General features: G+C 43.8%; 1 protein-coding gene across 3 annotated transcripts in view; it reads right to left on the reverse strand.

Annotated features, from left to right (window-relative positions):
* Positions 1-13,302, reverse strand: part of LOC124612536 (acidic mammalian chitinase-like) — a 67,021-nt gene extending 53,719 nt beyond the window's left edge. The window contains exon 1 of one of the 3 annotated variants that reach the window (XM_047140804.1): positions 13,244-13,302. In XM_047140804.1, the coding sequence (XP_046996760.1) occupies positions 13,244-13,262 (19 nt within the window). In that variant the 5' untranslated portion in view covers positions 13,263-13,302. Of the gene's footprint in view, positions 1-5,746; positions 5,888-13,243 lie in introns of those variants that run through there. The other 2 variants (XM_047140803.1, XM_047140805.1) reach the window with 2 other exon arrangements.
* Between the last annotated feature and the right edge of the window lie 2,378 nt (positions 13,303-15,680).

Here is a 15,680-nt window from a genome sequence, read left to right on the forward strand (position 1 = left end):
ACCGTATTCACAGCCTAGTTAAGTTAGTTCTAACGGAACCAGCTTATGTTTTCAGTAGTTTATGAAATACTTTTTTTTTTAAATGTGTGAAATCTTATGGGACTTAACTGCTAAGGTCATCAGTCCCGAAGCTTACACACTACTTAACCTAAATTATCCTAAGGACAAACACACACACCCATGCCCGAGGGAGGACTCGAGCCTCCGCCGGGACCAGCCGCACAGTCCATGACTACAGCGCCTAAGACCGCTCGGCTAATCCCGCGCGGCTGAAATACTTTTACCTTGTCGTTTTATCTTTGCACTTACCAACATGGAAGCCTATCATTCCACACAGTAAATGCTAGACGTGATCTTTCACCATTGATTCCATTAACCACACGATAACAGAACATCATTTCTGCCATTTTCTGTGTGGAATAATAGGCTTCCGTTATGCTGGTAAGTGCAAAGACAAAACAGCAATGTAAAAGTATTTCACAAAATATTAGTCCACAAACTGGTTCCACCAGAAGTAATGTATACGTTACATTTACCCAGAACTGTGAATACGGTTTAAAGTAACATCATTAACAGATGTTTATTGTATGCTATATCCATGGACAATAACAGACAAATATATTCTCATTTGTTTACTGCATTTTGTAGCTCTTCCGTAGTATCAGATAGCTTCTGGTAGAAGAGATGTGTATCACAGCAGTGAAGATCAAATGGCTCTGAGCACTATCGGATTTAACATCTTAGGTCATCAGTCCCCTAGAACTTAGAACTACTTAAACCTAACTAACCTAAGGACATCACACACATCCATGCCCGAGGCAGGATTCGAACCTGCGACCGTAGCGGTCGCGCGGTTCCAGACTGTAACGCCTAGAACCGCTCGGCCACCCCGGCCGGCGCAGTGAAGATCAGCAAGTGCTCATGTTGTTGTTGTTGTGGTCTTCAGTCCTGAGACTGGTTTGATGCAGCTCTCCATGCTACTCTATCCTGTGCAAGCTTTTTCATCTCCCAGTACCTACTGCAACCTACATCCTTCTGAATCTGCTTAGTGTATTCATCTCTTGGTCTTCCTCTACGATTTTTACCCTCCACGCTGCCCTCCAATACTAAATTGGTGATCCCTTGATGCCTCAGAACATGTCCTACCAACCGATCCCTTCTTCTGGTCAAGTTGTGCCACAAACTTCTCTTCTCCACAATCCTATTCAATACTTCCTCATTAGTTATGTGATCTACCCATCTAATCTTCAGCCTTCTTCTGTAGCCCACATTTCGAAAGCTTCTATTCTCTTCTTATCCAAACTATTTATAGTCCATGTTTCACTTCCATACATGGCTACACTCCATACGAATACTTTCAGAAATGACTTCCTGACACTTAAATCAATACTGGATGTTAACAAATTTCTCTTCTTCAGAAACGCTTTCCTTGCCATCGACAGCCTACATTTTATATCCCCTCTACTTCGACCACCATCAGTTATTTTGCTCCCCAAATAGCAAAACTCCTTTACTACTTTAAGTGTCTCATTTCCTAATCTAATTCCCTCAGCATCACCCGACTTAATTCGACTACATTCCATTATCCTTGTTTTGCTTTTGTTGATGTTCATCTTATATCCTCCTTTCAAGACACTGTCCATTCCATTTAACTGCTCTTCCAAGTCCTTTGCTGTCTCTGACAGAATTACAATGTCATCGGCGAACCTCAAAGTTTTTATTTCTTCTCCATGGATTTTAATACCTACTCCGAATTTTTCTTTTGTTTCCTTTACTGCTTGCTCAATATACAGATTGAACAACATCGGGGAGAGGCTACAACCCTGTCTTACTCCCTTCCCAACCAATGCTTCCGTTTCATGTCCCTCGACTCTTATAACTGCCATCTGGTTTCTGTACAAATTGTAAATAGCCTTTCGCTCCCTGTATTTTACCCCTGCCACCTTTAGAATTTGAAAGAGAGTATTCCAGTCAACATAGTCAAAAGCTTTCTCTAAGTCTACAAATGCTAGAAACGTAGGTTTGCCTTTCCTTAATCTTTCTTCTAAGATAAGTCGTAAGGTCAGTATTGCCTCACGTGTTCCAGTGTTTCTACGGAATCCAAACTGATCTTCCCCGAGGTTGGCTTCTACTAGTTTTTCCATTCGTCTGTAAAGAATTCGTGTTAGTATTTTGCAGCTGTGGCTTATTAAACTGATAGTTCGGTAATTTTCACATCTATCAACACCTGCCTTCTTTGGGATTGGAATTATTATATTCTTCTCGAAGTCTGAGGGCATTTCGCCTGTTTCATACATCTTGCTCACCAGATGGTAGAGTTTTGTCAGGACTGGCTCTCCCACGGCCGTCAGTAGTTCCAATGGAATATTGTCTACTCCGGGGGCCTTGTTTCGACTCAGGTCTTTCAGTGCTCTGTCAAACTCTTCACGCAGTATCATATCTCCCATTTCATCTTCATCTACATCCTCTTCCATTTCCATAATATTGTCCTCAAGTACATCGCCCTTGTATAGACCCTCTATTTACTCCTTCCACCTTTCTGCTTTCCCTTCTTTTCTTAGAACTGGGTTTCCATCTGAGCTCTTGATATTCATACAAGTCGTTCTCTTATCTCCAAAGGTCTCTTTAATTTTCCTGTAGGCGGTATCTATCTTACCCCTAGTGAGATAGGCCTCTACATCCTTACATTTGTCCTCTAGCCATCCCTGCTTAGCCATTTTGCACTTCCTGTCGATCTCATTTTTGAGACGTTTGTATTCCTTTTTGCCTGTTTCACTTACTGCATTTTTATATTTTCTCCTTTCATCAATTAAATTCAATATTTCTTCTGTTACCCAAGGATTTCTACCAGCCCTCATCTTTTTACCTACTTGATCCTCTGCTGCCTTCACTACTTCATCCCTCAAAGCTACCCATTCTTCTTCTACTGTATTTCTTTCGCCATTCCTGTCAACTGCTCCCTTATGCTCTCCCTGAATCTCTGTACAACCTCTGGTTCTTTTAGTTTATCCAGGTCCCATCTCCTTAAATTCCCACCTTTTTGCAGTTTCTTCAGTTTTAATCTACAGGTCATAACCAATAGATTGTGGTCAGAGTCCACATCTGCCCCTGGAAATGTCTTACAATTTAAAACCTGGTTCTTAAATCTTTGTCTTACCGTTATATAATCTATCTGATACCTTTTAGTATCTCCAGGGCTCTTCCATGTATACAACCTTCTTTCATGATTCTTAAACCAAGTGTTAGTTATGATTATGTTGTGCTCTGTGCAAAATTCTACCAGGCGGCTTCCTCTTTCATTTCTTAGCCCCAATCCATATTCACCTACTAAGTTTCCTTCTCTCCCTTTTCCTACACTCGAATTCCAGTCATCCATGACTATTAAATTTTCGTCTCCCTTCACAATCTGAATAATTTCTTTTATTTCATCATACATTTCTTCAATTTCTTCGTCATCTGCAGAGCTAGTTGGCATACAAACTTGTACTACTGTAGTAGGTGTGGGCTTCGTATCTATCTTGGCCGCAATAATGCGTTCACTATGCTGTTTGTAGTAGCTTACCCGCATTCCTATTTTCCTATTCATTATTAAACCTACTCCTGCATTACCCCTATTTGATTTTGTGTTTATGACCCTGTAGTCACCTGACCAGAAGTCTTGTTCCTCCTGCCACCGAAATTCACTAATTCCCACTATATCTAACTTTAACCTATCCATTTCCCTTTTTAAATTTTCTAACCTACCTGCCCGATTAAGGGATCTGACATTCCACGCTCCGATCCGTAGAACGCCAGTTTTCTTTCTCCTGATAACGACATCCTCTTGAGTAGTCCCCGCCCGGAGATCCGAATAGGGGACTATTTTACCTCCGGAATATTTTACCCAGAGGACGCCATCATCATGTAATCATACAGTAAAGCTGCATGCCCTCGGGAAAAATTACGGCTGTAGTTTCCCCTTGCTTTCAGCCGTTCGCAGTACCAGCACAGCAAGCCGTTTTGGTTATTGTTACAAGGCCAGATCAGTCAATCATCCAGACTGTTGCCCTTGCAACTACTGAAAAGGCTGCTGCCCCTCTTCAGGAACCACACGTTTGTCTGGCCTCTCAACAGATACCCCTCCGTTGTGGTTGCACCTACGGTACGGCTATCTGTATCGCTGAGGCACGCAAGCCTCCCCACCAACGGCAAGGTCCATGATTCATGGGGGGGGGGGGGGGGGGGGGATAAGTGCTCATATCATACCGCTAAGGTATACATTATAGAGCCCTTGTTTACGTGACACTTTTGTCTTGTTGCAGTCCATACGGAGTGGCCGTGCGGTTCTGGGCGCTACAGTCTGGAGCCGAGCGACCGCTACGGTCGCAGGTTCAAATCCTGCCCCGGGCATGGATGTGTGTGATGTTCTTAGGTTAGTTAGGTTTAATTAGTTCTAAGTTCTAGGCGACTGATGACCTCAGAAGTCAAGTCGCATAGTGGTCAGAGCCATTTGAGCCATTTTTTTTGCAGTCCATACTGCCGCTTCTCAAAATATGGAATAGTTTTCTAACACCCTGTAGAAGACAGTGGAAAGGAGGAAATCCATCTATTAGAGTAGGAGTACGTTGCAACACCTACGCATCTGAACTGCAACATGCAGATGACAATGCGTCTCCACCTCAATCCCCTGTGAGGCAGCAATCGTAAGTTGTTTCAGTAGTGCAAAAAAACGATCTTGGCTGACCTTCACCATCCCAAAAACAAAGGCAATCGCAGAACAGCTATTCCAAATTTCAATATCCATATTTCTAACACATCTTTGGAACCAGTAGCTCGCATCCTCTATCTGGGAGGTATATAATCATCTAATTGCTCATCGGAAACGGACGTGGAGAACATAACGTGTGCTGCCCATGTTGCACTTGGACATCTCAAAATGGTTCAAATGGCTCTGAGCACTATGGGACTTAACATCTGAGGGCATCAGTCCCCTAGAACTTAGAACTACTTAAACCTAACTAACCTAAGCACATCACACACATCCATGCCCGAGCGCCTAGAACCGCCCCTAGAACCGCTCGGCCACACCGGCCGGCTGGACATCTCAGACATTGGGTCTTCCTGAATAAAGACCTGACACTATGTACCAAACTGACAGGGTATCGAGACATTGTTGATTCTACCCTGCTCTACAGTTGCGAAACCTGGGAGCTAACTTGTCTTAAGAAACTAGAGCGCTTCAACTATCAGTAGCTTAGATGCGTTATGAACATCAAATGGGATGACTTCATATCAAGTACAGATGTGCAAAAGGCGAAGATGAACAGTACAGAAGCCACCGTCATTAGACACCAACTCAGGCGAATTCGTTGTCTCTAGCTAATGAAAAACGATGGATTTCCGCCAATAATTTTGTATACTAAAGTGAACACAGGTAGAAGGATCAGCAGTATTCCTCTGAATCGCTTTAAGGAACAATTCAAGGAGAACCTAAGCAGGCTAAACATTGACACCAGTAACTGGTGCTCCACTGCAGAAGATCGTACTCGCTGTTGTATAACTACCGTTTGATTATGATTATCGTACAGCAGCGAAACGTGGTAGATATGCTAATGCATTAACGTGGAACCGATTTATGCTGGGAAAAAATTAGTTCCGGTTTTGGTCACCAGGTGGGAATCTGGGGCTCTGCTAAGCCGTCAAATGCATCTCCACGGCAGAACTGCGGTGTAACACAGAAGATAAATAGAAACACGGAAACGATTACCAGCCGACGGCGAAGCTGCCAGCCTCGCTGCTCGCACTTCGCGGCATTGCCTGGCGATGATGAAACAAAATCCCACTGGAACTCACCAGCGCTTTTAACCTGCTGCATCGCTGCCCGCCAAGATTCACGCCAGTCGACGATGTAAACTCAGACTGGTTTGTTTTTCCAGCAGCGACCATCGGGGGCCCGTCCTGAAACGTGAGCCGTGATTGGCTGCTTCAAGGCCACTCTAGTCGCGCCGTTTTTGAGTTCTCCTCGTTGCGCGCTTTCTCGAGCAGTGTTTTTTGTTGCGAACTTGTGGAAACAGTTTCGGTTACGATATTAAAAAGGCAGTTAATTCAGCCGTTTTTGAACGCACAGCCGTCTGGTACTAGAGTCATACACAACATCACAACCGCTGTGTATTGGACTAACAAAGAAAAGACGTTTCTATATAATGTGAAACACGTAAGCTACACTTTAATATTCTTTTATTTAATCAGACAATATTTTCTTCAGTAAGGGACAGAGAAACAGATTTCTTGTGTCGATAGCCTCTACAAAATCTGCATTGTTCCTTCTTGATGTGCCAACTACAGGAAGTATGTCTCTGTAGTACGTAACGATCAGTGTATTCTCTTTGCCTACAGCGGTATTATATAAAACACAAAGAGCTTTTACAATAAGCTCTGTTGTCTCAACTTTCGTTTCAATCGGTTTTTCTAAATATTCGCTAGTGTGCTACTGCAATTCCAAATGCACATTCAGCCATTCTTCTGAGTCCTTAAAAGGCTTTGTTAAACCTATTTTTCGAATGATGAAGACTTTTCCTGGCACAATCTATAATCAGGTGTCCGAGTTTGAGCAAGTTTCATCTCCTACGAAGACAAAGGGGACTTTGATAGTAGTACTTGGGAGGAAGTCGCCCACAGGAATTCAAGCATATCTTATGCCATTTTATCGTTCAGTACGTACCTCCTGAAACTGCCTTCAGCACTTGTTTTCCACATGGCCCTGACTTCCGCAAAAGTGTATTTGCAATGTGCAAATACACTGCAGTATTATTGAGGAGTAGCTTTTATAATTACGAAACTTTGAGACTGATCACTTAGAGCTAAGAATTCTGATATGTTCCCCACTGATTGAACTTAGACATTTCTGGAACGCTCATTTCTTATAGAACATAACAGCTATTTCTTCGAATTCTTGTGCCGATTGTGGGTTCATAGACAACAGTTGTAATTTTTGCTACAGCACCGATAAAACCTTGCTGACAATAAGAGATACGGTAGTTATTCTCACTCTAAATTTTCCTGCTAGAAATGCATTCGACATCCCTCTTGCCATGAACCTGAAATTAAACAGCAAGACTGTAGAACAAACGTACTCAAACGTAAATACTCCCTCAACCTTTCTCAAATTCCCAGTGGCAAAATATCATCGGGTCTGCTACCATCAGCTTACCAAACAACGAAACCTGAGGATTCGACAGTAATTTAGTTCATTTTGATTATTTTTACATGCCATCCACTCTGAACTCTCGCGTCACACCTAAGGGCTTAGACATATCTTCCCCAACAGAATATGTTTTACCACAGGAAGCCGTAAGTGTTCCAAGTTTTGTAGGTACTGCTCCAGGGATTCCTGAATTGTTGTTATTGTGGTCTTCGGTCCTAAGACTGGTTTGATGCAGCTCTCCATGCTGCTTTATCCTGTGCGAGCGTCTTCATCTCCGAATAACTACTGCAACATACATCCTTCTCAATATGTTTACTGTATTCATCTCTTGGTCTGCCTCTACGATTTTTACCCCCTTACTTCCCTCCAGTACTAAATTGGTGATCTCTTGATGTCTCATAATGTGTCCTATCAAGCGATCCCTTCATTTGATCAAGCTGTGAAACAAATTTCTTGTCTCCCCAATTATTTTCAGTACTTCATTAGTTACGTGATGTACCCAAGCAAACTTCAACATTCTCCTGTAACACCATATTTCAAAAGGTTCTCTCCTCATTTTGTCTAAACCATCATCCATGTTTCACTTCCATACATGACTACACTCTAGATAATACTTCCAAAAAAAGACTTCCCAACACTTAAATCTATATTTGATGTTAATAAATCTCGCTTCTTCAGAAGTGCTTTTCTTACCATTACCGGTCTGCATTTTACATCCTCTCCAATTCGGCTGCCAAAATAACCAGAATTATGCTTACATATCTACACTTTCCCACCACAGCCCCACAAATAGAGGAGCCAGGGATGCTTTACCAGCCGGCAGGTGTGGCCGAGCGGTTCTAGGAGCTTCAGTCTGGAACCGCGCGACAGCTACGGTCGCAGGTTCGAATCCTGCCTCGGGCATGGATGTGTGTGATGTCCTTAGGTTAGTTAGGTTTAAGTAGTTCTAAGTTCTAGGGGACTGATGACCTCAGATGTTAAGTCCCATAGTGCTCAGAGCCATTTGAACCATTTTGATGCTCTACCACCATATTTTTTACGTCCTGATAACAGGTCGTATGTGTGAAATTGCTGTGCTGGAAACCACCCACACTCACTCACACACACACGTCCTTTTTATATTTCGTTTAACACTTGTGTTTGTATTAAACAGATTTTGACTTTAATAGTATACAGGCAATAGTGATCCGTATTGCAGAGTGGTTGGCTCATTATTTTTTGTCCTTTCAATCAGCCAGCGCAAGCCATCTGCTATACTGTTTTACCACCTTCTACCGCTTTTTGCCTTTCAGTTAATGTTTTCAGTTTTGGCTTCCTTCTTTCGTTTTCTCGTTCTGTGTGGTTACACAGTTCGTTTTACGCCTTTTGTTCGTGTCCCCGATCTTAAGTGATAGGATTCATATGGGGCATGCCCTCGGAAAAAGGGACTGATAATCCAGCAGTTGAGTCCTTCCCTCCCCAAACCAATCAACAAAAACAATAGTGATCTATGTTAAGTTACATAAATGTTTACTATGAAATAGGAGATGGAAGTGTTTTTCCAAAACTGACAGAGGAAGATGGCATTGTAGTGCCTCCTTGAAATCGTCGCACGAACGATAAAGTGGCTGATATCGAAATAAGTGACCATGGGATAGAAAAGCAACTGAAATCGCTCAACAGAGGGAAAGCCACTGGACCTAGCGGAATACCAGTACGATTCCCGTTTTCGAGATGGGTCGTCGAAGAGAAACACGAAACTATAGGAATATTTCTCTGACGCCGGTTAGTTGTAGAATTTTAGAAACTATTGTACCATCGTGTATTATGACATTTTTGGTGGCCGATAATGCCCTCTGTAGGAACTAACATGGGTTCCGAAAGCAATGATCGTGTGAAACCTAGCTTGCTCTGTTCGTCCCCGAGTCCCAGGAAGCAGCAGATACGGCCGCCCAAGTACAGGGCTTGTTCCTTTTCAGTAAGGCATTAGATACAGTTCCGCACTGCTGTCTAGCGAAAAAAATACGACCGTAAAGAATATCCGATCAATTGTGTGATTGGACTGCAGAATTTCTAGCAAACAGAAAACGGCAAGTCATTCTGAGTGGAAAGAAGCCTTCAGGCGTAAGAGAAATATCGGGCATTCTCCACAGGAGTGCTATAGAAACATTACTTTTCAGAATACTTACAAATGACCTACTACATAACGTCAGAAGTTCCAGGAGGCTTTTCGCGGATGATGCTGTAGTATACACAGAAGTCGTGAAGCTGGAGAATTGTAGCGAAATGAAGGAATACTGCAGAGTATCAACGCTTGGTGCAGGGAGTTGCAATTGTCCCTCAAAATAAACAAATGTAACGTATCAGGGTGGTCCCCTAAGTACCCAACCCAACAAAGAAACCACAAAAATTTTGTAAAAAGAATGTATTTATTTTTCAACATAATCTCCTTTCAGGTCTATACACTTTTCCCAGCAATGTTCAACAAGTTCGATACCCTTTTTATAATGAGAGCTGTCTAACTCCTCAGAATAGTCATTAGCTGCCGATGTCACGTCATCATTTGTTGAAAATCTTCGACCACGGAGCCATTTTTTCAAGTTTGGGAACTGAAAATAATCCTAGGGGGCTCAATCAGCAAATAGGGTGCATGAGGTAGTAATTAAAACTTTAATTCATTAATTTTGGCCATTAAATAACGGACTTGTGAGCTGGTGCACTGTCCTGAAGAAACAACACTTTCTGCTGGCCGGAGTTGCCGAGCGGTTCTAGGCGCTACAGTCATGAACCGCGCGACCGCTATGGTCGCAGGTTCGAATGGTTCAAATGGCTCTGAGCACTATGGGACTTAACAGCTGTGGTCATCAGTCCCCTAGAACTTAGAACTACTTAAACCTAACTAACCTAAGGACATCACACACATCCATGCCCGGGGCAGGATTCGAACCTGCGACCGTAGCAGTCGCGCGGTTCCGGACTGCGCGCCTAGAACCGCGAGACCACCGCGGCCGGCGGTCGCAGGTTCGAATCCTGCCTTGGGCATGAATGTGTGTGATGTCCTTAGGTTAGTTAGGTTTAAGTAGTTCTAAGTTCTGGGGGACTGATGACCCCAGAAGTTAAGTCCCATAGTGCTCAGAGCCATTTGAACCAAACAACACTTTCTTCTTGGCCAAATGCGGCCGTTTTTGCTTGACTTTTTCGTCCAAATGTTGCAGTATGTTCGCATAATAATCGCCGTTGATAGTTTTTCCTCTTTCAAGGTAGTCAATGAAAATTATCCCACGCACATCCCAAAAAACCGACGCCATGACCTTGCTCGCAGATGAAATGGTATTCGCCTTCTATGGAATCGATTCTGCAATTTGTGTCCACTGTTTTGATTGTTCTTTTGTCTCAGGAGTGAAGTGGTGGACCCATGTTTCATCCATGGTTATGAAACGGCGCAAAAAATCAGCTTAGTTGCTGCGAAACTTCGCTAAACACTCAACTGAAACATATTCACGACACTGTTTTTGCTCGAATGTGAGCAAACGCGGAACAAATCTTGCACACTGTTTTCTAATTTTCAGCTAACATGCGATGTACTGCACTTTTTGAAAAGCCTACTATGTCTGCTAGCTGGCGCACTTTCAGTCGACGATCATACAGAACCGCTTTGTGGACTTTCTTCACCATTTCTGGGGTCGTCACCTTATTTGGTCTACCACTGCGTTGCTCGTCTTGTCGTCTTGGCAGCTCGCACGGCCTCGTGTAAACTCAGCTACCCAATATTCTACTGTTGTCGACGAAGGAGCAGACTCTCCCAAAGTAGCATCTAATTCAGCTTTAATATTGCCTGTGCTGAGGCCTTTCAAAATAAAATATTGTATCACATAACGATCACCAGTTTTCTCCATTTTCGCAAGTTCACTCACAACGTTCACTATTGATGGCTGCCAAACAAGTACTAAACAATGTGGCGTCTTCTAACTTGAAACATATGCTTCGTAGATCGTATACTTTATAATACTGAGATATTTTTCAACAACGACTGCCATCTCTCGGTCAGACCGCGTACTTATTTACAAAAGAATCAATGGAAGCAGTTACTTTCATAAAACATATAAGAGTACGTGTTCCAAGCGATTTGAAATGGATCGACCACATAACCGTGAGTAAGGCAGATGCCAGACTATGATTCATTGGAAGAAACCTGAGGAAATGTAGTACATCAGCAAAGGAAGTAGCTTAGAAAATATACGTTCGACCAACACTTGAATATTGCTTGTTAGTATGCAAACCGCACCAGACACGACTGATAGTGTAAATAGAGGGGATCTAAAGAATAGAAGCGCGTTTCGTTAAAGGTTAATTTACGAGGGTTGGAACTTAAACAGTGGCAACTATTTATTCACAACCGATTCAAAAGAGTTACATGTTTGCACCTGTTACTGTCCTTCAGAGTAGTCACCAGCGTTGTGTAGAACCCGTTGCCAGCGATGTGGAAGGCGTAGTGTACCATTAGCAGAGCCTGTTCTGTTCAAAAAAATGGTTCAAATGGCTCTGAGCACTATGGGACTTAACATCTATGGTCATCAGTCCCCTAGAACTTAGAACTACTTAAACCTAACTAACGTAAGGACATCACACAACACCCAGTCATCACGAGGCAGAGAAAATCCCTGACCCCGCCGGGAATCGAACCCGGGCGTGGGAAGCGAGAACGCTACCGCACGACCACGAGCTGCAGACCCTGCTCTGTTGATGGTGCGAACGGAGCGGTCTAAAGTCATGGTGATTCTCGTGTACGACTGTGGTTCAAATGGCTCTAACCACTATGGGACTTAACATCTGAGGTCATCAGTCCCCTAGACTTAAAAATACTTAAACGTAACTAACCTAAGGACATCACACACATCCATGCCCGAGGCAGGATACGAACCTGCGACCGTAGCAGCAGCGCGGTTCCGGACTGAAGCGCCTAGAACCGTTCGGTCACAGGGCCGGCAGTGCGACTGTGATGATGTTATACCAACGCATTAAGTTCCTCCACCGCAGACCGTCAATTCACAGTATTACTGTTCGTTTTTGGAGCATCACCTGCGATCAGCTTTGCGAAAGAAGCGGCGACACTTTCTGCGCAACCCACCCATCACTTTGCACGACAATGCGCGGGCGCATACAGCGCAAGCTGTGGTTGCTCTGTTCGGTCGATGGGACTGGGAAGTACTGTACCATCCACCATACTCCCAGATTTAAGTCCTTGTGACTTTGCCGGCCGGAGTGGCCGAGCGGTTCTAGGCGCTACAGTCCGGAACCTCGCGACCGCTACGGTCGCAGGTTCGAATCCTGCCTCTGGCATGGATGTGTGTGATGTCTTTAGGTTAGTTAGGTTTAAGTAGTTCTAAGTTCTAGGGGACTGATGTCCTCAGAAGTTAAGTCCCATAGTGCTCAGAGCCATTTGAACCTTGTGACTTTGATTTGATTCCGAACATGTAACTCTTCTGTATCGGTTGTGAATAAATAGTTGCCATTAAGTTCCAACCGTCGTTGTAAGCACGAAAGCGTCACAGATATGATCAACTTGCTCCAGTGGCAGACTGAAAGAGAAGCCTTCTGCATCACGGTGTGTTTTATTGTTAGAAGTTCCGAGAGCGTACGTTGCTAGACGTGTCAACTAATATATTGCTTCCTCCTATGTACATCTGGCAAAAAGACTATGAAGATAAAATTAGGAAGATTCAAGTCCGACATAGAGGCTTACCGGCAATCGTTCTCCCCGCGAATTATTCGCGACTGGAACAGGAGAGTGGGGAAGTGACAACGGCAAACTACTCTCCGCCACACAACGCAAGGTGGCTTGCTGAGTATAGTTGTAGATATAAACGCAGCCCAATAGTGTAAAAGGAAAAAAGTGGCTTTTTTAAAAGTATCTGCTTTTCTGTTAATTCATATTAGTAATAAAGTAATTTAGAAGTAATTCCCGTAATTATCATGATGAGTAGGTTTGCACTAGTCGTGACTGGTTATTAGTATACTTTACAAAAGTAGCCTTCAGCGATTGCTTTAGCCATTTGATGTACAAACTAGAACTACACTTACTGCCTTCCGCACAATGCATGTCGGGTGACGCGGCGAGACTGTCACGAGAGCAAGCCAGGAGTCACGACTTCCGCCTAAGATAGCATGCGCTTCTGGTGGTACGCCTGCGTCAACTTGTGGCTATTGCGCATGCGCCAGGTTGCTGTCTCCCGTACCTGACTCACGCGCTGCGATCTGCATTGTTCCTTCGGTGAGCTTTCATTCATCGATTCTACATCTAAAATCTGCGGAATACTGTGAAGGGCATGGCGGAGGATACTTCCTATCGTACCAGTTATTAGCGAGCACAGGGAGAACTGTTGCTTTAACACACCTGAGAGTACTGCAATTATCTAACGTTCTCTCTGTAATCCCTGAGCGAGCGATATGTAGGCGGCTGTAGTACATTTCCTGATACCTCATAGATGCTTCTGGAAACTTAGCAAATATGCAGTCGCAAGAAAATTTGAGTCTGCTCCAAGCGTCAGTCTGTTCAGTTTTTTCAACATCTTCCTGACGCTCGACAATGGCTGAAACAATTCGTACAAAAATGGTTCAAATGGCTCTAGACACTATGGGACTTAACATCGGAGGTCATCAGTCCCCTAGACTTAGAACTACTTAAACCTAAGGACATCACACACATCCATGTCGAGGCAGGATTCGAACCTGCGACCGTAGCAGCCGCGTGGTTCCGGACTGAAGCGCCGAGAACCGCTCGGCTACCACGGCCGGCAAACAGTTCGTGCTGCTGTTCTTGTCACGAAGACCAATTACCGGTTTTCTTTGTCTAATGCATATTTTTCTGTTGCATTATACACAGACATTATACAGTGACAAAACTCATGGGATACTTCCTAATATCATGCAGTAGTGCAGCAACTCGACGTGACAAGGACTCAACAAATCTTTGTAAGTCTCCTGCAGAAATATTGAGTCATGCTGCCTCTATAGCCGTACTTTATTGCGAAAGTGTTGCCGGTGCAGAATTTTGTGCACGAATTAGCCTCTGGATTATGTATGTTCCATAAACGTTCGATGGGATTCATGTCGGACGATCTGGGCCGCCAAATACTCCTCTCGAACTGTCCAGAATGTTCTTCAAACCAGTCGCGAACAGTTGCGCCCGGGTGACATGGCGCATTATCATCCATAAAAATCCCGTTGTTGTTTGGAAACATGAAGTTCATGAATGGCTGCAAATGGTGTGCAAGTTGTCAAACATAACCATTTCCCGTCAACGATCGGTTCACTTGGGTCAGAGGACCCAGACAATTCCATGCAAACACACCCCACACCATTATGGAGCCACCATCAGTTTCCACGGTGCCGTGTTGACAACCTGGGTCCATGGCTTCGTGGGGTCTGCGCCACACTCGAACCCTACCATTAGCTATTACCTACTAAAATCGGGACTCATTTGACCAGGCCACGGGTTTTCTCAGTCGTCTTGCGTCCAACGCAGGTGATGTCGTGCTGTTAGCAAAGGCACTCAAGTCGGTCGTCTGCTGCCACAGCCCATTAACACCAGATTTCTGGGCAATGTCCTACCGAATATGTTCGTCGTGCTTCTCGCATTGATTTCTTCGGCTATTTTACCCAGTGTTGCTTGTCTGTTAGCACTGATAACAAACGCAGCTGCTCTCAGGCGCTAAGTGAAGACCGTTGGCCACTGCGTTGTCCGTAGTGAGAGGCAATGCCTGAAATTTGGTATCCTCGGCACATTCTTGAAACTGTGGTTCTCGGAATATTAAATGAATTTTATCCATAGTGGATGCTGTCGAACTCCGTGACTGTTCCTTTATAGGGTGTAGAAAAGTATCAGCTACCACCCACAATAAAAGGTTATTTATTTCTCATACGACCGGTTTCGGGCTTGCGCCCATCCTCAGGTGTTTATACATTCATGTACATGTTTATACTGCTGGAGATCGATAAAGATGAAGCATCATTAGTTACACACTTACTTCACATACATGCAAACATAGTGTATTTCACGAGTGCACATCGTAATAGTGAAATAAGCAGCTAAACTTTATAAAACTGAAATATGGACGTGAAAATGATAATAAGTGTGTAACTAAGTGGCAAAACTGTCACCACAGCGTAACTATAATAATGATGCTTCATCTTTATTGATCTCCAGTAGTATAAACATGTACATGAATGTGTAAACACCTGAGGATGGGCGCAAGCCCGAAACGGGTCGTGTGACAAATGTATAACCTTTTATTGTGACTGGTAGCGGATATTTTTCTACATCCTATCTCGGAATATTGATTTCCGAAATGGGATATCCCATGTCTCCAACTACCATTCCGCGTTCAAAGTCTGTTAGTTCCCGTCGTGCGGCCATCACCAGGTCGGAAACCTGAGTGCAAATGACAACTCCACCAATGCACTGTCCTTTTATACCTCGTGTACCCGATACTACCGCCATCTGTATGTGTGCGTAACG

The sequence above is a fragment of the Schistocerca americana genome, chromosome 4, assembly GCF_021461395.2.
Source record: "Schistocerca americana isolate TAMUIC-IGC-003095 chromosome 4, iqSchAmer2.1, whole genome shotgun sequence".
NCBI lineage: Eukaryota > Metazoa > Arthropoda > Insecta > Orthoptera > Acrididae > Schistocerca > Schistocerca americana.